This window comes from Pangasianodon hypophthalmus, chromosome 2 (assembly GCF_027358585.1).
Source record: "Pangasianodon hypophthalmus isolate fPanHyp1 chromosome 2, fPanHyp1.pri, whole genome shotgun sequence".
In the NCBI taxonomy this organism is placed as follows: Eukaryota; Metazoa; Chordata; class Actinopteri; order Siluriformes; family Pangasiidae; genus Pangasianodon; species Pangasianodon hypophthalmus.
In genome coordinates, this window is record NC_069711.1 from 26141556 (window position 1) to 26164902 (window position 23347).

At 37.9% G+C, this 23347-nt stretch overlaps 2 protein-coding genes across 6 annotated transcripts in view; both read left to right on the plus strand.

Annotated features, from left to right (window-relative positions):
- The window catches only part of abcc4 (ATP-binding cassette, sub-family C (CFTR/MRP), member 4), a 57033-nt gene extending 42612 nt beyond the window's left edge, over nt 1-14421 (plus strand). For all 5 annotated transcript variants that reach the window (XM_053229642.1, XM_026933186.3, XM_053229645.1 and 2 more), the window contains 8 exons: nt 170-280; nt 554-654; nt 776-964; nt 1110-1355; nt 6124-6296; nt 9287-9392; nt 11955-12089; nt 13092-14421. In XM_053229642.1, coding sequence (XP_053085617.1) covers nt 170-280; nt 554-654; nt 776-964; nt 1110-1355; nt 6124-6296; nt 9287-9392; nt 11955-12089; nt 13092-13181 — 1151 coding nt within the window. In that variant the 3' untranslated portion in view covers nt 13182-14421. The remainder of the gene's footprint in view (nt 1-169; nt 281-553; nt 655-775; nt 965-1109; nt 1356-6123; nt 6297-9286; nt 9393-11954; nt 12090-13091) is intronic.
- A 5578-nt stretch (nt 14422-19999) lies between these two features.
- sox21a (SRY-box transcription factor 21a) lies at nt 20000-23299 on the plus strand. The gene has a single exon (XM_026933487.3). It carries the CDS (start codon nt 20892-20894, stop codon nt 21579-21581), a length of 690 nt encoding a protein of 229 aa, XP_026789288.1. The 5' UTR covers nt 20000-20891; the 3' UTR covers nt 21582-23299.
- The last annotated feature ends 48 nt before the right edge of the window (nt 23300-23347 follow it).

Below are 23347 nucleotides of genomic sequence, written 5' to 3' on the forward strand. Positions count from 1 at the left end.
GAGGATTGATTGAATGCCAGGACCAAATGATTAAACATATGGAAGCAGATGTGGTTCTGTCTGGTTGTAAGAAACACCTGCAGCCCTGATCATTTGTGGATAAGACTGAACACCCTATCATATAACCTACAATCAAACAAGCATTTTAATACTCAATGTTTGTATGCAGAGGCCTGTTTCTTATTCCTGACCACTTCACGCTGGTTTGCTGTGCGTCTGGATGGAATGTGTTCCGTGTTTGTCACCATTACTGCCTTTGGATGCCTTCTGCTGAGAAACAGTGAGAAATCATCTATATATGCCCACTGCAGTAGCAAGACTACTTAAAAGCCTCTGAATACTTTTGAATATCTTGAAATATTCAGACAGCTCTATGGAATATGTTACCAATTCTGTCAGCTACTTGAACACCATTGGCCTGTCTTTTGCAAACAGTGTAATGCTATATTGTTTTAGTGGAGAAAGTAGAGGTCAATGCTAAGTTGTTTGATGGAAAAAATGCATATTAATGTGAAAGCTTTAATAATGGCAACACTGCGGCTGTATCTGTCAGGTTTGGAGGCAGGTACTGTTGGCTTAGCCTTGTCCTATGCTGTAACCCTGATGGGCATGTTCCAGTGGGGTGTGAGACAGAGTGCTGAAGTTGAGAATCTGGTAAGACCATCTTTTCATCCACATTGGCATGATCTTACAGAAAAGATTTAAGGAAAACAGATAAAAGTACCTGTTCAGCTGATGCATCACCTGTGTGATGTTTGTGTGTGCACAAGCGTAGATGACCTCGGTAGAAAGGGTGGTGGAATACACAGAGCTGGAGAATGAAGCAGCATGGGAAACACGGAAGCCTCCTCCAGAATGGCCAAGCCAGGGATTGATTACTTTTGACCAGGTCAACTTCTCCTACAGTTCCAATGGGCCTCTGGTACTGAAAAACTTAACAGCAATGTTCAGACCCAAAGAGAAGGTAAGTCAAACCACACATGCCAGTTATTATGCAGCCATCGTGTTTTTTTGTACTGTAAATCTATTAGCATGAAATAATCTTAATATTACAGTTGATCAGTGTTCTTGATGTATAACTGAATTTCCTTATTTATTACATTGGTAAGGTTGGCATCGTGGGTAGGACAGGTGCAGGAAAGAGTTCTCTGATCTCTGCACTGTTCCGCCTGGCAGAGCCACAAGGAAAGATCTACGTGGATGGAGTGTTAATTTCTGATATTGGCCTCCATGACCTTCGCCAGAAGATATCTATAATCCCACAAGATCCAGTGTTATTCACTGGGACCATGAGAAAGAATCTAGACCCCTTCAAGAAGTACTCAGATGAGGATCTATGGAACGCTTTAGAGGAGGTACACATACAGTCAAGCCCATAATTATTTGGACATTGACAAAGTCATTGTTATTTCAGCTGTCTACCACAGTATATTGGTCTTGAAATTAAATCATGAATATGACTTCAAAGTGAAGACTTTCAGGTTTAATCTGAGGGTAGTTACATCAGAATGAGCTGAATGGCATAGGATTTGCAGCACTTTTATATAATGGACCCCCGTTTTAAGGGACCGAAAGTAATTGGACAAAGTAACAATCATAAATTAAGTTGTCATTTTTAATACTTGGTTGCAAATCCACTGCACTCAATAACTGTCTGATGTTTGGAGCCCATAGACATCACCAGATGCTGGGTGTCTTACCTGGTGATGTTCTCCCAGGCCATTACTGCAGCTGTCTTCGTTTCCTGATTGTTGTTGGGGTGTTTTGACTTCAGTTTTGCTTTCAGCAAGTGAAATGCATTTTATATTGAATTCTGGTCAGATGATTGACTTGGCCATTGCAGAACATTGCACTTCTTTCCCTTAAAAAAGTCTTGAGTTACTTTTGAAGTATGCTTTAAGTCATTGTCCATCTGCACTATCGAATGAGTTTTGAAACATTAGGCTGAATCTGAGCAGATAATATAGCCATATACACTTCAGAGTTCATTCAGTTAAGTTTTATTTGTATAGCACTTTTAACAATGGACATTTGTCACAAAGCAGATTTTCAGAAATATATATATTCCAGATGTAAATATTAAATTCATAACTTTATTATAATCAATGAGAAATTTGAGTGGAAGCCAATGCAGTGTAGATAAGATAGGGGTGATGTGGTCATATCTTCTGGTTCTATTAAGAATTCTGGCTGCTGCATTTTGTAGTAACTGGAACTTGTTTATGCACCTACTGGAACATAGAGACAGCAAGGAATTACAATAATCCAACCTTGAGGTAAAAAAAAAAAAAAAGCTTGAACTAGTTTTTCTTTATCATGTAGTAACACTATATTTCTTATTTTAGCAATATTTCTGAGATGAAAGAAGGCTATCCTCGTAATATTATCTACATGGGCTTCAAATGAAAGACTGGAGTCAGTAATCACAGCAAGGTCCTTTACTGCTCCACATGATATAAATGAAAGGTCATCCAGAGTTACTATGTAATCAGAAATCTTACTTACAATTGCATGTGGTCCTAGTACTTCTGTCTTGTCAGTATTAAGTAGAAGCTAATAAGAATCCAGTGTCTAATATCCTTTACACATTTCTCAACTTGATTAAGCTGGAGTCTCTTATCTGGCTTTGCAGAAACATACAACTTTGTGTCATCAGCATAACAGTGGACGCTACTACCATGTTTACAAATTATTTTACCCAGAGGCAGCATACAGTTGGGTACAGTGACACAATTTTCGTAATTTTCTGTAAACCACCACAATGGATTTGACATGAAGCAACCAAGTTGTGATTGACAGTATTTTTGTTAAACCCCTTGAATTAAAGGTGAATGTCTACACTTCAGTCCCATCCTGGTTGCTTCATTTCAGATCCAGTGAGGAGGTAAAGAAGCAAATTTATGAAAATTGTGTCACTGTGCAAATACTTATGAACCCCAAAGTTTTGGAACACCAAACTTTACCTTATTATGCATAGTGAAGTCCCCATTTACATCTACAAACTGATAATGATCAGCCAAATAAGATCTGAGCCAGGAGAGGGCCATTCCCTTAACTCCAACAGCAATTTCTAGTCTATCAAGGAGAATAGCATGATCATTGGTGTCAAAAGCTTCACTTAGATCAAGCAGCACAAGCAAGGATACACAACCCTGATCAGAGGCCAGAAGTTGGTCATTTACCACTTTATCCAGCGCTGTCTGTGTGCTATGATGAGGCCTAAATTCTGACTGATAGATTTCATGAATGTTATTCCTATGTAGGTATGAGCATAACTGCTGTGCTACGACCTTTTCTAGGATTTTGGAAATAAAGGGGAGGTTTGATATTGGCCTATAGTTGTACAGCTGACAGGAGTTGAGGCCAGGTTTTTAAATCAGGGATTTGATAACTGCTAGTTTAAAGGATTTAGTTAAATAGCCAGTGCTAAGGGAAGAATTTATTATTTTTATTAACCAATTGCTTCTGGTAGTAACTGTTTGAAGAAATGTGTAGCTATGTAGCTATCCATGCTGTTTGGAATACTACCAAATTAGTTTGACACCATTTACGTTCTGATTTTCAAGTGGTCTGTTTTAAGGTGCATGTGCGTGTGATCATTATACCAGGGTGCTAGTTTTTTCTTTCTAATTGTTTTTCTTTTAAGTATAGCTACATTATCTAGAGTTTAGCGGAACATTGACTCTAAGCATGCAATCACCTGATCAAGTTCTGTGGGGTTAGTTATCCAATCAGTGTTGACAACTCTGGGAGATTATTGATAAAACTATGTGCCGTAGCTGACGTGACTGTACATTTGACTCGGTAGCATGGCAAAGTGCATATATTGTGACTAAGACTCATTTTAAATTGAAGTATTGAAGTAATGAATTGATGATGAAGTAAATACAGTAATGATTTGAGATGGTTTCAGACTGTGCAAGTGTGACTATTTTTTATGTTTAATCTGAATATTAGCATTAGATCAAGAGTGTGACCACCATCATGGGTGGGTCCTATTAAACTCTGATTAACCCCTACTGATTCTAGAAAGGACACAAATGCTGTTCTCAGCAGGTCTTGTGGATTATCAATATGAATATTAATGTCTTCAACAAGTAATGCTTTGTCTATAGAATCAACCAAGTTTGAGACGAAATCCGCAAATTTATGAAGAAATTCAGAATACAGCTCTGGGGGTCTCTAAATAAAAATTAGTGGAATTGATTGGGTAGACTTATTGTTTGTGAAGAACTTCAAATGCATTGAATTTATGTCCAGGTTTTTGGGTGATGCCTAAAATATCCTTATAAATAACTGCGGCACCTCCTCCTCTGCCAGTTAGATGGGGCTGATGTATGTAACTGTGTCCAAGAGGACTAGATTCATTTAATGCTACATACTCATTTGGTTTAATCCATGTTTGTGTTAAACACAGTACATTAAACTCCTGATCAGTAATAGTTTCATTAACAATAAATGATTTAGATGTGAGATATCTAACATTTTACAGTCCTAGTTCAGATCAAAGGTGCTGGCTATGCATTCAGTATGACCTAGTTTTATGTTAATCAGATTACTAAAACAAACTTTTTGAGTATTTCTACATTTTTGTTTAGCTCGGGGAACAGACACTGTCTCAATATAGTGGAACCTGAGTGACGACTCAAGGCGGCAAGCTGACAGTTGGTTTAGCCTGCTTGTCTGCTCCCTGGCCCTGACTCTGGGGCTCTGGATTGTCACCCAATAACTACACCAGTTCTAAGACTATGAGCAAGAAATGAGAGTAGCACCTTCCCCATTGGGATGGATACCGTCCCGCCCTAACAGGCTAGCCTTGGCTACTCCAATTATCAATAAAGCCCACATTGTCACCAACTGGACATCCAGCAGTTCAGCAACTATTACCTGTTGTAGGCTACATCATCGTGCCACATTGGATGGGGCCATAGTATATTATTACATCAGACACACTTCTTTGCACACCTCTACAATGATACTCTTAGTAAATTCTGACTGATGAAGGCGTATACCATTAGTGCCTATGTGGAAAAACTACCTTTGAAAACCTATGCTTGCCTAATACCCTAAGATTACCTACCATGTCTGGTGCCATGACTCCCGGTATACACCTAACTAAAGCTGCTGGTGCCCCTAAAGGCCTAGCTAATGCCATAAGATAGTCTCCTCTAACCAGAGCTCTTTCTCAGCGGGCGCTTCACAGAGGAGAACAAACCTGTTAGATACATGAAGCGGAGAGGAGTGGTGCTCCCGTGGGCGAGCCACAGCTTTTGCTTTGGCTTTGCGACTATGCTGCCGATTCGTCACCCATTCACCCGGCTGTGAGGGCTCAAATTCCGGAGTTATGATATTTCTATCTTCGTTTAAGGCATCCAGACTTTCCCCTACAGAAATTATGCTGCTCTCACTGTCACTAACCCTGCCTATCGTCTGGACGTGCACCTCTAATGGTGCAATCTTCTCAGTAAGAGAGCTTACTAATATACACTTATCACAAATATAGCTGTTACAAACAACAGAGGAAGAATGACACAACATCCTTCACTCAACACAATGAAACTGTGAAACATCAGTCATATCATTTATAAATACAAGGGAACCAGTTCCGTTGGCAGACATACAAGCCTATACCATAAAATGAGGTCGTATGCTTTGGATCATGAGCAGTTTCTTCCCTTCTCTATACTCTTCTTTTACCAGAATGATGGGAAGAGTTGATCTTTGTCTGGATGTTTTGTTTTTTTTTGTTTTGTTTTTAAGATGTTTTTGGCAAACCCTGATCTGGTTGAACTGTTTTTGAGGCTTAAAAATGATTTACATCTTGATACACCCTCTGTATTTACTCTGGTGAAGTTGTCTCTTGATTGTTGACTTTGACACAGGTACACCTCCTGGAGGTGAGTTTCTTCCTGTTTTCACCAGGGAAAGATTTCTTCTGTCATCCACCACAGTTGTTTTCTGGGGTCTTTTTTTTTAAGAATGTACCAAATAGCTGATTTGGCCACACCTAATGTTTTTGCAATCTCTCTGATGAGTTTGTATAAAAAGTGCTGTAATTTGGATGTAAACTACCCCCCTCCCAATTTTGTGTTTGCGTATGTATTCACATCTATACACTTTCAGGTTCAGCTGAAATCTGTGGTGGAGGAGTTGCCCGGTAAGCTAGAGACCATTCTGGCTGAATCTGGGTCTAACTTCAGTGTTGGTCAGCGGCAGCTTGTGTGTCTTGCCAGGGCCATCCTGAGGAAGAACCGAATCCTTATTATTGACGAAGCAACAGCTAACGTAGACCCCAGGTGAGAGACATTTCAGGGTGTCGCAGCAATTTTTATTTTTTTTAACTATAAACCCATTCATACAAAATATTATTTCTCTATTCTGTTATTACAGGCAGTTATTTCAGCAGAAGTAGATTATGCTATTTAAGACTGGATAATATGATTATTGATATCATGATACATTATGTCATAATACACTTATTATGGATATCTTAATATTTAATAAAAAGATATTTTTAAATCATTACAAATTGGAAGCATGATGTGATGTTAAGATTTTGCACTTAATCCTTAAAATGTTTTTTTTATCTTCTTTTTCATGATTAATAAAAAGGTTTTTTAATAAAAAGGTTATTTTTAAATATAAAAAAAATACATTTATTGTAAATGTGATTATTGATAATAAAAAATGGATTATTTATAACAGTTTTTTAAATGCAACATTCTATTGATGGCAGCTTGTGAGCAAAGTTTTCTCATTTTGCCTACCCCTAAGTAATAAATGTGTTTAGTACAATCTTAAATGCAGTTTAAGACTTCTGTTTGGCTCAAACTGTCATTCTTGCCCAATTTGTGCCCAAATATTGGGGATCTTTCCTTTCTGTTATGTATTATGGGTGACCCAACATGGAAGCAGCTACAGGACCTGGTTCTGAGCCATAAATACAGTAACGGCTCAGAGCACCTAAAACCTCACTTTGTTAAGCTGCACATTGTGCACTGTTTGTGAAGATAACACTACCACTCATTTCTTTTGTATCCTCATTTATATAGCAGTAATTTGTAAGTATTTGTAATACCCTTTAGATTTATCAGATGAGTTTGTCATAACTAAAGCAGCATGGTTAACTCCTGTGCTGAGGATGTGAACACTCTGAAACCTACCGTCTCTCCCAACTCATCCGACACAGGCTCCTCCAATACTGACGGCCTTGGTGTTTGTGCTGAGTGCTTCAATCCATGTTGACTTTCCCCAGTGAAATGTACAGGCAATAAAACCCTTTTAACATAACCAACACCTATCTCAAGATTCAATAAGTGGGAGATTTAATCAATCATGATTACAGCTGAAAGTGTTATTTTATTTCAGGACGTGTACAGTGCCTTGCAAAGTATTCAACCAGCTTAAGTCATCACATTCGTCTGGATTACAAATGACAGTTAAACAGATTGTTCTTGCCAATATTTTTATTGCAAAACTATATGCTCTTACCTTAAATTTTCAAAATTCATTATTTATAAACATTAAAAAAAATTACAACTGGAAAATGCTGTATAAGTACTCAACACCTTCAGACTAGTACTTGGTAGAACCACATTTTGCTGCAATAACAGCTTTAAGTCTGTTGGGGTAGGTTTCTACCAGCTTTGCACACTGTTTGGGAGTGATTTTTGCCCATTCTTCCTGGCAGATTTGCTCCAATTTTCAAGATCTGGACTTGGCCACTGTAGAACATTCACCTTTTTGATTTTAACCATTCCTGCATTGCTTTGGCCTTATGTTTGGGACCATTGTCCTGCTGAAAGGTGAAATTTCCAAGCTTTCTTTCTTTCTTTCTTTATGTATTTATTTATTTATTTATTTATTAGCAGACTGTAGCGAGTGCTCTTGAGATATCCCCCTGGATTTTGTTCCATCCATTCTCTCTTCACTTTTGACAAGAAGCCCAGATTCTGAGGATGAAAAGCCTCCCCAGAGCATGATGCTGCCACTACCATATTTCACTGTAGGGATTAATTGATCAAATTATTAATTGAACACTCTAATGCTTTTTGTTCTGGTGTTTACTGTGTAGGAAAATTAAAGATTAACTGTAATCTACGAAGCAAAGAAATTTTGAGTATAAATATGCAGGATCGTTATGCCTACTGTTTAACACATGCGTACACAAGCGGAATTGGATTCTGCCAGGGAGGTGGAATTTGGCACAACATCAGTGCAGGAGGGAAAAGAACAGCCTATTTAATCACTTTTTAATTATCATTACCTTTAACATTATATGACACTCTGGTCTGTTTAATCTTATTAGGTCAAAATTTTGTCTTTTTTTTCTCTTTTTCTGTGGCATTCCTAATATAGTTACCTGATGTAAACTATGTACTTGCCAAGTTTGCATACATTCATTGATTTTATTTCATATTAATGAACTCTGAACGTTCTCCATTTACCCTGACAGAGAGTGAAAGGACCTTGTAAGTCCCAAGAGCACATGAGATGTGAGAGCATCTGAGGGCAGGGCTTCCAAGGCAGAGAATTCAAAACACTTGTGCAAATCATTCCAGATTCACATGTCAGTCGGCAGTTGTTTTCATTGGTAGCAAAAGACTGCTCCTTTGGCGTATTTTTTTTTTTTTATTTATAACTTGTACCAGCATACTCCAGTTTTAAAATGCTCCTACTCAAAATGCGTAAAGGTTGGCAGGTCTGGTCATATGATCAGAGTAAATGTCACAGTATATCTTGGCAGTATATTATTCACAGAAACAATGGACTCGCCAAACTCTTTAACTATTGATGCACCAAACTGAAAATTCTATGCTTCAACAGAAACTGAAATTCAGGAGGCACTTGGCCTCTGCAAAGACCATAATTGAATACAAAAGGTTCATCATTAGTCACTGTAAAATGTTTACATGTGCATAGATTGCTTAGTGCCCTAAAATTCACACATTGTAAAAATAGTACATGTGCATGATGATCAGATAATGAAGAAAAAAGGTTGCTGTTGCTATTTAACCACTATGATGGAGCCTGCCAAAAATATATATAATTTATGGCCATTTTAAGATGGAAGTATGTGGCAACTAAAATTCCAGTGTATCCTTAACTATAAACTTCGTTATCTCAGCTCTGACTTTTGCCAAGTTGTAATGTTTCATGAGAATGTACCTGACCTGTAGAACTGAACACACGTGCCCTTCTGGCAAATGACATGAATTACACACCATTCACTTATATGTTGTATATGTTGTTCATATGTTTTACACTGTGTGTGTGCATTTTACAGAACAGATGACCTCATTCAGAAGACCATTCGGGAGAAGTTCCAGGAGTGCACTGTCCTAACCATTGCCCACAGACTCAACACAATCATAGACAGTGACCGAATACTGGTGAGTGGCACGGAGCGGTTTCACTCCCTTTTGTCCTCAAAAGGCTTTAGCTAGTGCCCTTAGCTAACAGACACCACATAGGTTTAGCTAAGGTTTCCCGAAAACAGCAGGGACTGTTTTGGGTTCAGGAGAAGGGCTATAACAGGGCTGTCCTGCCCTTAGTATGTATAAAGCAATATATGCTGCAGATTAGATTTAACAAGATAACACATATTGACAAAGAATGTATATAGCAGCTTAAAACAGATGAAAGGCATTGAGATGCCTCTTAAGCACCTGACCACCTTAACAGATGGTTATCCAGTGACGGCAATGCGTGGAAACTTAACTCCACTGATGTGCAGCCTTATCTTCGACCTTACTATTACAGGGCTTTTTTGTGGCTGTACAAAGCCTGCTGCCACAGCCTATTGGTATTGGGGTGATTTTATAATGTGTTTTTGTCATTTTGTGCCCTGTGCATCTCACATTGTCCAAGAGCTGGTGTAAATGAGGTAACACAAAACAAAGTGATTATAAGTGAAATTTTAAGTCATTGCAATAAATACTTCAAAAGATCATGTATAAGCACATTTATACCCAGTGCTATTAGATAAATTAGTAATCCAACCAGGGACAAGTACAAACAGCACGGAAATCTACAATAGGTAATAAAATAGCTGACTTAAAGATAGTTATGTTGGTCAATTTTCTTAATCATGATGCACAAACCTGTAGCTGCATAGCATTTCCAGAGCTGTATGAAATGAAGCAAAGATGTGCTGTTTGTATTGTCTTTTATTGCTTTGCAAACCAGTAGTCTTCTCTTTGTCTCTGCCTAATTACACAAAGAAATGGATTACATTATTACAAGGAGAATGAAGAGTGTGCTACTAGTGAACATGTGATCTTTTTAGTCATATCTGCTGTGTGTTGGGTTTGGTAATGTGATTGCATTTAGCTAATATGTTTAAGTGTATGAGTAATGTGTAGTAATGTTCATCATTTAGCAAAGTTCCATGTCAGTATATAGCAAAGTTTGTACTTTGGTTTCATGTTTTATCATCCGGTCACCTGAGCAGCAGGAATTTTGCACATGGCGTTGTAGCTGACTGAAAAAGGGATCTGGTTATTTTGTAGATATAGAACATGGTCAAGCTTAATATGCACTATGTATACTATGTACTATATACAGTGCCATTTAAAAAAAATTGCCCCCTTCTTGATTTTCTTTTTTTGCATATTTATTACACTTAATTGTTGATGGCATCCATATGAGAGTTGCAAGATAAAAACTACTGCTAACTAAGAAGAACATAAAGACTTATCTCAGATTAAAACCTTGTTGACCCCCAAGCCTTTCGTAATAATGTTCTGTGGACTCATGAGTTGAAACTGGAACTTTTTGGAAGGCAGGGGCCCTGTTAAATCTGGCATAAAGCTAACACAGCATTCCACAATAAGAACATCATACCAACATTCAAACGTGGTGGTGGTAATGTGATGGTGTGGGGATGCTTTGCTGCTTCAGGGACTGGGCAACTTGCCTTAATTGACAAAACCTTGAATTCTGCTCTCTACCAGAAAATCTTGTGGAATGTCTGGTCATGGACATGGCCCTGATCTGAAGCTCAAGTGCAACTGGGTAATGCAGCAAGACAAATGTCTGACGTGCAAGGGCAAATCCACCTCTGAATGGCTCATAAGGAAAGAAATTAAGGTTTTGGAGTGGCCTAGTCAAAGTCCTGACTTGAAACCCATGGCATTGCTGTGGCAGGACATTAAACATGTATTTCATGCTTGAAAACCTTCTAGTGTGATTGAATTAAAGTAATTCTACAAAGAGGAGTGGGCCAAAAGTCCTCCGCAGTGATGTGTAAGACTGATGTCCAGTTGTCAGAAGCATTTGGTTGGAGTTGATGCTGCTAAAGGTGACACAGGCAGTTATTAAGCTTAGAGGCAATTACTGTTTCACATGGGTGGTTCATGACTTTTTCCTTTAATAAATTAAATTCTCATTTAAAAACTGTTTTGTGTTTCCTTAGGGTCTCCTTTTGTATGAGGATACGAAACCATTTAGGATGACAAATATGCAAAAATATAGGAAATCAGGAGAGGGGAAAAAATACTTTTTCACTGCACTGTAAATCATTCTTTTAAACTCAGGGTAGTTTTTAACTGCTGTACATGACTTACTCAATTCATTTAGGCCTGAATTTTGTTTAAACACTCTGCATTATCTCTGTAGTTTCTAGGAACACACAGCCATGGTTAATCACACAGACTCATACTACTTTCAGTCTCTGCTATGTGTTCGATTCACTTACACACACACAGTGACTGTATGACCATCTTCACATTTCATACTTCACATAATTACTGTTTACCTCACACTAACGCCTATTCTTACTGATTATTACAGCTTACTGGCTTACTCACTGCTTTCGTTACTGCTGATCAAGGTCTGAAAAGCTGACAGTGGATGCAAATATTAATGCCCTTCTATGTATGATTACACCATACTATAAGTATTGTTTAGAGGTTCTTCCTTAAAACCCCTGACACAAAGTTCCTTGGTTGCAGGTTCTTGATGGGGGCCGCATACATGAATATGATGAACCCCATGTGCTGCTCCAGAACAAGGATGGAATCTTCTACAAGATGGTGCAACAGACAGGAAAAGCAGAGGCAGCCTCATTAATACAGCTGGCAAAACAGGTACAGAAATCATACATACTTACACATACATACACTTTCTCACAAATTTACATATTATTATTCTCATACATTTCACTCATCATACCTTCATTCATTAACATACTTGTATTTTGACTTATATTTTTTACACATTCACTCTCGTGCACACACACACAACTCCACCTGAACACATGTACATGCACAGTGCACATGTACAATCAAAAGGCTGGGCTTTAAACTTTAGACCAAAAAACATACATTCATTCAGGTGAGACCAAACTTGTACTGTACACACACATGAACATAGCTATGGAGCTTCCATTCCTGAATAAACATCATGTCATGTCGTCTTTTCTCTCATCCTGTTCTCTATCAGTGTATGTCACTGTACCTGTGACAGAAAAGCACAAACCTCTTTGAAAGAGCTCTGGCCATTGTGCCCATACTCTGTATCAGTTATCCCTCTCCTTTGGCAGGTTGATGGGGAGGTATTGTAGGAGCCTTTTGCCCAACTCCATCCCAACACCCCCCGCCCGACACCACCGGTCTTTCTATGGATCAGGTTCCCCTTTGCCTCCCACACTGCTGAGTTAATTCACAGAGCTAGCCCTCTGGAGATTACTGCTGAGCTTTTCAAACACACATCATCTGATACTGCACCACTCTTCCTTTGTTTCTTATGAATGCAAGCACAATTGGGAGTACATCTGATACTGTAGCCAACTGTTTTTGGTCGCTCTTTGTGTTGTCTGGACTTTTTCTTTTCCAGAAGACTTCGTTCTCATCCAATCAGTGCTCAAAGTTACAATGTAAGGTTTTGAGTCCTGCAAAATAATGAAATTAAAGAAGGGGGAATTTTTGCAACTGTTCACTTGTCTATTGTGCACATGCTCATGTTTAGAAGTGCTTTGCTGGTTAAAAAAGTAAATGCGAGGTACATTTCATCTCCTTTCAAGTCTACTGAAAGGGACTTGTGCATATCCTCAGCTGTTCATTCACCTGTGCTCTCTCCACTACCCACAGGCATATATGAACTGCCGTCAGCCAAATTTGGCCAATGGCCTGACCTCCAGCAAAGAAGCTAACCTGGTTATCTTTGAGACTGCTCTTTGAGATCTTAGTGCAACTATGTTTGGAGGCCTCCTGCAGCTAGTCCACCACATCTTTGGAAGACTCAGATGATTTCTGACAAATGTACATAATTTATGTATATGTATTCACCCCCTGTAATTTTTTTCTCTTTTTGATGTTGTGCAACATCAAATTTAATTAGATTGGAATGGTATTTTTTCTGCTAATTTTGAAGTGACTCTCTAAAGAAATAAATTAGGACTAGTATTTAATTTTCAAGAAATCACACTAAATATGTTAAACAGGGTACACCTGTGTTAATTTTATATCCACATGTGTTCATCTATATACTTGCACAGTAAATATCACTGACTTTGGGAAGTCTCAAAGCTAAAATGGCAGATTCAGTCAGTCCTGCTGTCAAGCCTTGATGCTTTGAGATTGACACACTGCTATGTTCTTCTTGAATATCACATTCAAAAACCATTGGCTGCTTTAACAGCTTCCACTTCTCAGGGAAGAGTGTAATATGTCTCTGGGGATTTGTACCCATTCAGGAATAAGAGCATTAATGAGGTCGGGCACTGATGTCTGGGGTGAAGGCCTGGCATGCTGTCCATGTTCCAGTTAATAACTAAGGTGTTCACTGCAGTTGAGAACAGGGCTCTGTGCAGGCTAGTTGAGTTTGGCAAACTTGGCAAACCATGTCTTTATAAACTTCACTTTGTGCACAGGGGCAACCTAATTGACTGTGTTGGTAATGAGTTCATCAGTGCCTTATAACCAGTATACTGGCCATATAATGAATGGGAGGGAGCTCTATCAGACTATATATGTTGGCTATTCTTAGAGGAATATGATGTCTTCTTTCTCATCTACACCACACACACTGCATATCTTAATCATTGGTCCTTTAGCCAGGCTGAATGGAGCAAAGAACTCCCAATGTATGGGAATTCAGTGTACACTGTGTTCAGCTGTATTGTGAAATTTCTCTATAGGACATGTGCTGCAGTACTGCTCAGGAAGTAAATAACTTACCATTTGTTCTATAATGGATTCCTTTAATGCAAAGTCTTTAAAGACACCACAGAAGATACGATAAAAGAATAAATATTCTCTATATATATATCTAGGCAGTAATGCTAAACAAAAATCAGAATATTGAGATATTTTCCAGCATCAGTGATAGCCATCCATACTTAAGGTTTAATAATTATTAAAGAGAAAAATATTTTATAAATGGAAAATGTCTTGTCTGTGCATTAAACTTGTAAATCTGTTTGTTGTGAAGCTTTTTTGTTAACTAGTGTTTAAGTCTAAAACCTTTTTCCTGCTCATATTATGTGTAACTTAATAGGAAGAAGAACATCTTGATGTGAACAAGGCTGCTGGGTATTTCTGAAAGAAACCATGACTACATTAATTGACAATCAAGTAACACTTAGAGTACATCTATACAATTTAGGATCTTGTTAGATTATATTTAGATTTCATTAATGCCTATACAAAAACACATACACAAACTCTCTATTGTCTTTATACTTCAGCCCAAAAAGGATGGCGAGTCTTTTGTTTACAGTCCACACTGTTGTACTTTGTATTATAACTATGTAAGAAAAAGAAAAAGTCTTTGACCCTGGCAGAATGTGGATTAACTGTGAGCAAGAGTATTGTTGGGCCAAACAGGTGTCAAATCTCATCCTCTTGCCCTCTCCATTTGCTTCTGTAACATCCTTAGAACGTAAACGATACCTTGGTCCTTTCTGTTCTTCGATGGATAAACAAAAGTGCAAGATGTTTGCAGGGGAGGGTCCCATTGTGTCTAGTTCAAAGATGTGAATGCTTGTGAAGGAATGTGTGGCTTGACACTTTTACAAAGGGACTTTTAATGCAAAAGGTTGGGGGCAAATATGAAATGGATAAGCAAATCTATTATTATTGAAGATATCTGGTATGCCACCCTCAAGCAGTAATCTTATACCAAATTAGGCTACACAGCATTAAAGTGTTTAGTAATAGTAACCCAGGACTATATTAATTCTATGCAGCTAAGGGCTATGTTAGAAAATAATCTATCCACATTGTAACACCCATTAAGACTACTTACAGTGAGCCTCATTTATCAAGCTGGATATGAATGGATTCATTCGTAAATCGTTCATACAAGTGTTTACACAAAGTATTCATGAACATCCTGTATATTCGAAAAAAAATATTCATGTCCTACCCATGCTCCCGAGTGTGAGTAAATTTATGCATAAGAAGCCTAATTTGTATTTTGTTAAATTAAAATTAAAATGTAATTTGCTAATTTACTAAAAATTCAAAAACACATAGTTCACTAGGTAAGGGACTAAGAATACCACTGAAAGTATTTTGTTTATCCCAGTCATTTTATATTATTGGCATTAATCAAAGAATATGAAAAATAAAGAATGCAAGCCGACACAAACCCATAAATTAAGACAAATAAAACTAATCTTTTCAATTATGACAAAGGTTGTTGTCTGTGCACTTGCACTTTTATGGAGTTTTGTGGGTAAATGCAAATGAGCCATGTTGGGAATGTGCTTTGGACTTCACGAGTGATCAACATACACGCGTGAGTATGAAGAAAATCAGTGTTTCCGAAACTTTCGGAAAGTTTTAGTTTGGTTTGGCTTACTCAAACATTTACACAGAACTGTCAGTAAAGATTCAGTAAGATTACTCTGTAATGACAGTAAAAACAGTCATAGTGCACTTAATACAAAAAGTGAAATCTTACCTAGTAGGATGTGTTTTGGTTATATTTAAAATACAATCCCTTTCCCCAAATAGGTGTGATAAAGTCATTTTATTCAACTGAAGATTAAAAAGGAAGAATATATGCATTGTTGAGGTTGGTTTTGGTATCTCTGATTTGTATACTCAGGCCTGGTTTATACTTCTGCCTTACAAGTATTTGCATTGCGACGCAGAGAGGGTTTATGAGTAATGCATGACTTGTTAGGGCTGATTTATACATATCTGCCATCACGTAAGGGCATTGTACAGGGTGAAGTCTTCATACCTGCATGTACCGTGAGCGTGTTGCATGAACCACACACATCCTGGAAGTCAAAAACAATGGCAAGTTCTGTTTCGGTGTAGGAATAATAAATAGAAGTTAAATAATTTTTGCCATTTGATATTATTCTGAAACCCTTGAAAACAGCCACAGAAGAAATGTCACCAGGTTTAATAATGTTTCCGTGTACGCAACTGGACACACCTACCCATCAACCAATCAGCGTTCACCTGAAGGCCAGTGGATGCACAATGCTGCAGATATGCAAAACATGAAGTTAGTTTGTGGAAGGCTGTGCAAAAGAACATAAAAAAATGTCTCAGCATGCAACACTTACCTATATACCCCTGATCTGCATCTGCGATCAGGGGTATATAGATTAATGAAGTTAATGAAGTATAAACCAGGCCTTAGTCTCATACACTAACTGCTCTCTCCCTGAATATTACAATTCCATGTAAATGGTAAACAGAAGAAATTTTTTCTGAAAGTGACCATGCCTATGGTGAAATCTTTAGTAGTGTTTGTTACCTTTCAAAAGTTCTTTCAGAATTTTTTTAAATTTTTTTTATTTTTTTATTTTTTTGAAAATTGTTTTTTAATTTGAAAAAAATTGGGAAAATAAATTGATATTTAATTAAGCAGTTTGTATTCCAGCAACCCTAAACAAAACTTTATAAAACTATACAATTTGCTTTTCATTTCCTTTCTTCCATTTTGAATTTCTATTTCCTTAGGACCCTGAGCCCTCTCTTTAAATCCTGCTGCTTTGCTGATCGATGAGGATTCCAATGCTCTCTGCCCTTTTTCTTCATTGAAAAACTGTGGCTTGGGAGTAGCAGCTTTTCTCCCAAAGCAGTTTCAAAAAGCTCCCGATGAATGTGAATAGGTCAAAAGACCAAAGACAAATTGAGTGGACAAAAAGCACTGGTCATTGTCTTGCCATTCACTCCTATTGTCCTCATTCACCAGCAGCACAAATTTCAGGGCATTAGCCACACAGTGTGACCATCTTTCTCTCTCATTGGAGTTGTCCTCATCCCTCCTTTCACAATCATTAGATTCACTACAGAGCACAAAAACATCCAACAAAACAGCTTGTGATATCAGATGGATTCTAGCCTGAGGAGGAGGACACTTGAGGCAGACACTGGAGTGGAAGGCAGCTCATCGTAGTTGACACATTGAGTAAAGCCAACAGTGTCATACTACAAAATACTTATAATACTTACTTACAAAAAAGATATAATGCATATAAAACTATTCTGATTTCAATTCAACTGTATCTTTAAAACTGCAAAAAAGCCTTGAATGCATTAACAAGAAGTGATCATGTGATTATGGTACAAACTTTTTTTTTTATGTGTTCCAGTAAATACTGCAACATGTAAGACAATTAAGTTTAAACCAATCAGTTACATTTACTTAATGCTTACTTGTGTGCACTCCTCTTCATCTAAATGCAAGTGCACAGAATACCATAAGCTGTGACACCATGGTTACATCACTGTGAAAAGTTAAAGGGAATGCACAGCTGTCTGAAGAGAAGGGGCCCTCTTCAATGATGAGCAGTGAAAGCCTTTTAAAAAATACAATGCTCCTTCCCTTTCCTCAAAATAACTTTCTTTAAACACTAAATGAGCTTATCCTTGAGAGAGAATTCAGATCACCCATGCAACCCCAGCTTTAAGATCAGCAGAGAGTAAGAAAGGAGAGGGTGGAGCAAAGTGGACTTTAGAGTCGTTTGACTCTTTGATTACCTTTTATTGTATCCTCCTGGTGTTATCCACACTTGGCTCAAGACCCCCAGGATTCTTCAAAAACAAGGTATACATATGGCCAAAAAGGTCTTATTTCCCATCCCGTAAATAAAAAAATTATTTTTAAAGATCGTTCTCCATTTTGAAAACGTTCCTTTCCTTTAATGATATTTACATTAGTGTTCAGCCCCTTCATTTCATCTTAACATGATGATAGGAAAACCGACTAAAAATAACAAAATGTTTAACTAACAGACCTGCTGCCTAAAACTCAAAAGCCCAAAACAAATCTCACAGGAATCATACTAACTCACAGTTTAAGTTTCATTCACTCTCACTTTCAATAACCACTTTATCCCGATTGGGGTCAAGGTAGTTCACTGCTTATCCCAGGAACACTCGGTGTAAGGTGGGAATTCATCCTGGATGCAGCATTAGTCCATCACAGGGCACCATGCATACACACACATCTAGGGGCAATTTATCTTAGCCACCTATAATCTTTGTAATATAATTAATAATTTATTGGATATGTTAAAATGAAGAAGAATTAAAGCATAATATTAGATTAACAGCTATCTTCATCATCAACATGAATTTATAAAACTGAAGAGTTATCAGGGGTGTGAAATAAAACCATCATCTGGAAACTTTTATAAATCACATTTTAATAATGTTGATAGAAGAAATCACACAATACAAATTCAAAATTTATTATTTTTTATAAGACGTGTACTTCTTATTACCCAACCATGAACACAGATCTGTCAAATGATTTAAAAAAAATCAAAACAATACCTTTGACTTTGCCAATCCAGTTTCCCATTTTATAGCCAATAAATTTCACTGGTTCAGTGGTTCCTCTTAATTACCAGCTTTATATTATATATTGTCATATAATCAACTTCTTATTTTGATAGAGATAAAATAACTAGGTTTGACTAATTATGTTCTACAGTTTTTATTTAACAGTAATTTATTTTTAGGAAATAAGGCACATTCCACTGGAATTCAGTATCTTACAGACTGGCGATTACTTGCTTAGTACTTTGCTTTGTTTTTACTGTTAAGACTCATCAGTCGAATTAAAGATATGGGAAGAATTTATTAAAAACGAAGATATATTGGATTCTCATAAACATTAAACTTTCTGAAAAGCAGTAAAAGTTAGATTTGTCAGTAGATTTGTCAACCTGTTCTTTCAGAGGCACTTGGCATATGATCATCATCATCATCATCATCCTGCTCTTTTATTCAAACTCTGCTCCTCTCATGCTGCCTTTATGTCCTTTCGGAAATCTCGTAATTACGAGGTGAACGCACGTGAACGCAACTGCAGTGTCGTAATTAGCTTCATATCGGCAACTCGTCTCTTCTGGTGCGTTCAGGTCATGTCGGAAAGCTCGCATTTACGAGTGGAACGCACATGAACACTACCACTCGTAATTACGAGTGGGAAACTCGGGATGTTCTCTGAGCTCCGAGTTTCCGAGTTGGGGTGTTGTGTCAGTAAGAAAACATGGCGGGGTCAGTGGATGCATCGTCTGTAGCTGACGGTAAATTTGTTGAAATTGAATGGGTATTTAGCAGTGCCATGACTTTGTCAGGCTTTTATTTATTTATTTATTTATTTATTTATTTATTTTACAATAGAACAAGCTAATTGCCTGCAAAATACGAGGGCATTGTACAATCACGATATAATATGTAACGATAAAGTTTACAGTGGCTTCATAAATTGATTAAAAACACAAAAAAGCAAAACACACCTGATGCGCATTCTTTGTACTTCATTTCCTAGAAGTAGAGTTCAAAAACCTTGCTGTATTTTTATTTTTATTTATTTATTTATTTATTTATTTGTAGTTAATTAAGAGAAAGTACGCCGCCATCTTGCTCCGACCAAAGTGACTCGAACCCACCTGACGTCGTAATGACGACTTCTCAACTCGTAAACACCCTACGAACTTCCCAGGAGCACTTGAACGCGCAGTTTCTGTGAACCCCTCATTTCAGTTGTTCTGTTAACTGTTTAATCATACAGTCATTTGAATACACACCACGTGGTGACAGTTAAGCCTCGACAGCAACAGCTGAGGATTTGTTTTAAATACTGTGCAGCTGTAATCCAACCCTTACAGCAGACCAGACGAATCGCTGGATTGTACGAGTAATGCGTCTGAAGCGTGATGTTTATAGCGACTTCTGTCTGTTGCTCATTTAAGAATGGGGCAGAAGACAAAGCAGGGACGTGATAATACATACAATCAATATAATAAATAAATAGAAAACTCTAGATATTAATATATAAATATCAATGTGTTGATAAACAGGTAGAGAGACAGAAAAAGAGTTCCCCATTGTTTTACAAAGAACCCTTATTTAAGCCTTATTGCTATCCTTCTGGGATATCTTCCAAAACATATTACTGCAGTCAGTGATGATGATAGTACAGAATCTCGTAGTGGTGTTTAATTGGGTTGTGACTGAGCAAAACGAGGGCCTTTCCGCAGGCACGTGGTAGCGATGCTGCGGGCCGAAGGTGAGAACAGGGCCGCGTTTCTGCCGCGTGTGTGACGTCATCGCCGGGCGCGTCTCAGTAGGAGGTTCTACAGCTCACTTTTTACTGAACGGATCAGCTCTTGGCCGAGTACACTAATCACTGAGCACCTGTTGGAGAGCAACTCGACATAAAAGTGCCGGTTTGCCTGTTGGTTATGTGCTTTAAAACCTGCTTTATTTCTGGGAATGATGACTAAATGGATCTGGGAAAGGTAACTGAGATTTTCACAGGACACTAACTCGATAGCCTACACTACAAAAAAAGGTGTTTATCTGCTCTGACGCGTATTTATCACTTATACACTGGGAATACAAAGTTTTGTAGGTGCTGTTTGGAACTTAAAGAAGTAGCCTACCTGCCTAAAAACAGCTGGAAAAATGTCGAAACAAAGTGACCATGTAAAGCGTCCAATGAATGCGTTTATGGTTTGGTCGAGAGCCCAGAGGCGGAAGATGGCACTTGACAACCCCAAGATGCACAATTCTGAGATCAGCAAGCGGCTCGGAGGAGAGTGGAAACTTCTGTCAGACTCGGAGAAGAGACCATTCATCGACGAGGCCAAGCGTCTCCGCGCGGTTCACATGAAGGAACACCCGGACTACAAATACAGACCGCGGCGCAAGCCTAAGAACTCCGTGAAGAAGGACAGGTATCAGTGTAATGTGGCTTATAACTTTGGGGAGCAGGACGCACTCAAAGGGGTACTAACGAATCCTGAAAAGACTGCTGCCGCTGTAGCCGCCGCCAGAGCGCTCCTCAGTCACTCTGTACCAGCGACCCCGTACCCTTACCTGGACATAAACTCCAAAATGTCAGAACTGTCGGCGACCACATTTCCACACGCCTCACTTGACTATTCCGGACGTGTTGTTGCATTTCCCAGAATGGGAATCCTTGGTGCCACACACACGCACCCCTCTCCGGGCAATCCTGCTTACATGATGCCCTGTAACTGCCCCGCGTGGACGGCCTCTGCTCCTCCTCCTCCTCCTTTAGCTTATGTGGTTTTGCCGGGAATGCGCAAGACTCTGCACGAGCCTTACTCTGCATATGCAGCGGCCTTATGAGGGCCACGCGCAGTGTAGATACTTTAACACTTTATTACAGTGTGCTCTAAGGACGCTTTTACTGGTTAACGCTTTTGTGCATCTCCCGTTAAGTGTAGGGTGCACTTATATTTGGACACCAGCAACAACAACAACAATAATAATAGTAATAATAATAATAATAATAATAATAATAATAATAATCTTGGCTTTAAGACATACAGTAAAAACTAGACAGCAATTTAGATAAAACAGTTAACCTTCCTGTGTCTTGTGTGTGCTGAGGAATCTTTAACAAGACACGCAAAACTACTCATCAATATTTAGTTAAAGGTAGAGCCCTTTTAGGAAACTAAGAACCTGTAATTATCTAGTGAATCCTTAAAGAACCCCTTTTCTAAGTTTGACTTAATATGTATGAAATCGAAAACAATCCAACCTCATTGCTCTCGTTCATTTTTTAGTTTCCAAGAGAATAGGCGAATATACAGTATCAATCAATCAGTCTTGCTTACTTCAGTGCATCCTCACGGACATAAAGCAAGTAAAGGAAACAAGGAAAAACGAGAAAATTTAAAAAGCACTTGGCATGTCAGCTGATTTCATTGCTTACATTTTAAATGGACAGAGGCAAAGAGGCCTCAGTGAGGATATACGAGTGTGATGGGCTCATGCAAATTTCAGAAAAAGCAGCCGCATAAGAAATAAATTATATATATATATATATATATATATATATATATATATATATATATATATATATATATTAGTCTACAGGACTCTTGCCAGGCAGGACTCAAGCCAATTAAATGAAACCAGTATGATATATGAATTTGGGCAGATGTATAATAATTAAAACTGCAACCAAATGTTCTAATATTATTAGGGCCTTTGCCTGTCAGGTCTGTCTCTTAAGATACTTAAATGCTTATACTTTCTTCATTTATTATTATTATTATTATTATTATTATTATTATTATTATTATTGTTATTAAGAACATCTGTTTACCTCCTTTGAACTAAACTAGATAGGGGCCTGCATCTGCAACCTTATTTCATCACTGTGATGTACATAAAGGATGTAATAAATACAAAGACTTATTATGCATCAGTTCTTTTAACAGTGCTGGGGAGGCTATGCCCATTAAGGTCTAGCACCCAATGTTATTTGGAAATGTAACAGAGGGATCTGTTTCAGCTTTTGGCATTAAAGCTAGAATATGACATGGCTGAGTTTCTATAATAAACAATACAATACAATACAATGTAATTTCATTCTTAACCCTGTTGGGGAAAAAACAATCCAACAGAACACAGGTTGCCAAGCCCCTCATTCAACTTATCAGCTAATTAACAGCGGTGAAGTGGATTTGTTAGAACAGGAAAAACAATAAAATGTACAGGACATGGGGTACTGTAGAACCAGGGTTGAGAACCTGTGCATTAGGAAAAATCTCTAATGGTTTCCATCACATAATGGAAATTGGTTTACTGGTTTCCATTATAATCAGATTCCATTAGAATTTTCTCAGTTACTATTAAATACCACAAGAAATCGACAGTGCTTGCTTGGATGATTACCATCAGAATAAAATTAAGTAAACAATTAGGAACAACACATTCTATTAAACTACTGTTACAGAAAATCAGAAACACAAAATAAGCTAAATGTAGAAGGAATCCCCCACCCTCCTTCCACATTAATTATGTTCTCACTACAAATGCTGTAGACGTCCTAGTACGAAACTACACGAATTATCCTCTTATTGTAATTGCTGTAGCATGAT

Bases quoted from the DNA above. Each gene is read 5' to 3' on its own strand.
- sox21a (XM_026933487.3), top strand. From the start codon at position 20,892: ATGTCGAAACAAAGTGACCATGTAAAGCGTCCAATGAATGCGTTTATG.